This window comes from Brassica rapa, chromosome A02, assembly GCF_000309985.2.
Source record: "Brassica rapa cultivar Chiifu-401-42 chromosome A02, CAAS_Brap_v3.01, whole genome shotgun sequence".
NCBI lineage: Eukaryota > Viridiplantae > Streptophyta > Magnoliopsida > Brassicales > Brassicaceae > Brassica > Brassica rapa.
The window spans coordinates 12365586-12367830 of NC_024796.2; the positions used below are offsets into that span (position 1 = coordinate 12365586).

The window sequence follows — 2245 nt, forward strand, 5'->3', positions numbered from 1 at the left end:
GTAAATAATACTCCCTCCGTTTCAATATACTTGATTTTTTAGAGTAGTTTTATTGTTTCGTAATAGATGAAATTTGCACAAATCTATGTAACTTTAACTCTATTAAAAACTGTGTAACCATTTGGATTTTTGTTATTTTTATTTATAATTAAATAAACTAATTTTATATTATAATTTATTGACACTTTTGATAAACAATATTTTTTTTAAATATTTGTGCATTGGAGTAAAATATCAAGTAATAAAAAACAGAGAGAGTATTATATAAATTTTTTTGTATTAATCTAGTCAACGCAGATTGATTTTGAGTTAAAAGCACAAAAAACACTAAGTAGAAGATTGTTATACTACAAACTTAGAGCATGATTATCCCATGATCCTAAAGTGGGATCCTTAATGATTATTTAATAGTTTAATTGTACTTAAGTGGGGTTAAGGATTCTAATTAAGAAACTCCCATTTTGAGCGGTCCAATGGGAGTTTCTTAATTAGGATCCTTAAAAAAAATTAGATAAAATTTATTTATTAAATAAAACATATTAAAAGATAACATTTAAAACATTGATATTAAAAAAAACATAAAAATAAAGCTTAGTACAATAACTGAGAATAATTTGAAAGAAACACACGAACTCAGTTGTTGTCTTCATCACGTCCAAACTTACTCCATAAATGTTCAACCAAATCAGCTTTGAGTTGTTGATGCATTTGTCTATCACGAATTCTAGTTCGAACACCCATCATATTGGTGATATTTGAAGGGATATCTGTAGAATACGTGAGATCGACATGTGAAGTTCCAGTGTCTTCTCCTTCTTGGAACTCTGAAAGATTAAGAAGAGTATATCCATCTCGTTCATCTTCTACAATCATATTATGGAGTACGATACATGCTCTCATAATGTTCCCAATTTTCTCTTTATCCCAAAAAAGTGCTGGATTTTTGACAATGGCAAATCGAGCTTGCAAGACTCCAAAAGCACGCTCGACATCTTTTCGGACAGCTTCTTGATGTTGAGCAAACAAAGTCGCTTTCGGACCTTGTGGTATTGGAATAGATTGGATAAAAGTTGCCCATTTCGGATAAATACCATCGGTGAGATAGTAAGCCAAATGATATTCTCTTCCATTGACAGAGAAAGTAACTTGCGGAGCTTGACCTTTTATTATGTCATCAAAAACAGGTGAGCGATCAAGAACATTGATATCATTTAAAGTACCTGGAGGTCCAAAAAACGCATGCCATATCCATAAATCATACGAAGCAACCGCCTCTAACACTATTGTGGGTTTACCCGAACCACGTGAATATTGACCTTTCCAAGCGGTGGGACAATTCTTCCACTCCCAATGCATACAATCGATGCTCCCTATCATCCCGGGAAAGCCACGTTGCTCACCAATATAAAGTAGACGTTGAAGATCAGCTGGTGTTGGTTTTCTTAAGTACTCATCGCCGAATAAATATATTATTCCTTCTACAAAGTGTTCCACACATAACCGAACTGTCGTGCCACCGAGTCGGAGGTATTCGTCAACAGCATCAGCCGCAGAACCATAGGCCAAGACACGAATGGCTGCCGTACACTTCTGAAGTGGAGAGAGACTAAGCCTTCCGAGAGCATCTTTCTTTTGTCGAAAGTATTCAACTTCATTGGAAAGTCGATCAACAATACGCATGAACAATGACTTGTTCATTCTAAATCTTCGTCGGAATAGATTTTCAGGATATGTTGGAGTTTCACTGAAATAATCATTCCACAAACGTCGATCGCCTTCTTCACGATTTCTTTCGATGTGAACTCGTTTTTTTCTTTTTTTTCTTTCGTATTCTTGATCACCATAGTTAATGGCCAAATTTTCGAATGTTTGATCAAACTGTTGATCAAAATATTGATCAACATATTGATCAAAATATTCATCAAAACTTGGACCATCTACTCCCTCAAAATTGTTATGAGAAGAAGATGCCATATATGTGATCAAAATTGAAAATGTGTTTTTTTTTTGGAAACGAGTGTATTTGGCGAAGGAGATAATTACGTAGAAGATATGATGATGAGAAAGAGTGTTTTGGCAAAGGAGATGATTAAGTAGAAGATATGATGATGAGAAATAGTGTTTTGGCAAAGGAGATGATCAAGTAGAAGATGACGAGAAAGAGTGTTTTGCGAATGAGACTTTGATATATTTAGAAAAGGAGAGAAGTAAACTTGTGAATTATGTATACAAAACTTGTGACTTA

The 2245-nt window shown here is 34.0% G+C and overlaps 1 protein-coding gene across 1 annotated transcript; it reads right to left on the reverse strand.

Moving 5' to 3' along the window:
• Positions 1–501: 501 nt before the first annotated feature.
• LOC103853381 (putative nuclease HARBI1) lies at positions 502–2020 on the reverse strand. The gene has a single exon (XM_009130300.2). The coding sequence runs from the start codon at positions 1972–1974 to the stop codon at positions 634–636; it is 1341 nt and encodes a 446-aa protein (XP_009128548.2). The 5' UTR covers positions 1975–2020; the 3' UTR covers positions 502–633.
• Between the last annotated feature and the right edge of the window lie 225 nt (positions 2021–2245).

Bases quoted from the DNA above. Each gene is read 5' to 3' on its own strand.
- LOC103853381 (XM_009130300.2), bottom strand. From the start codon at position 1,974: ATGGCATCTTCTTCTCATAACAATTTTGAGGGAGTAGATGGTCCAAGT.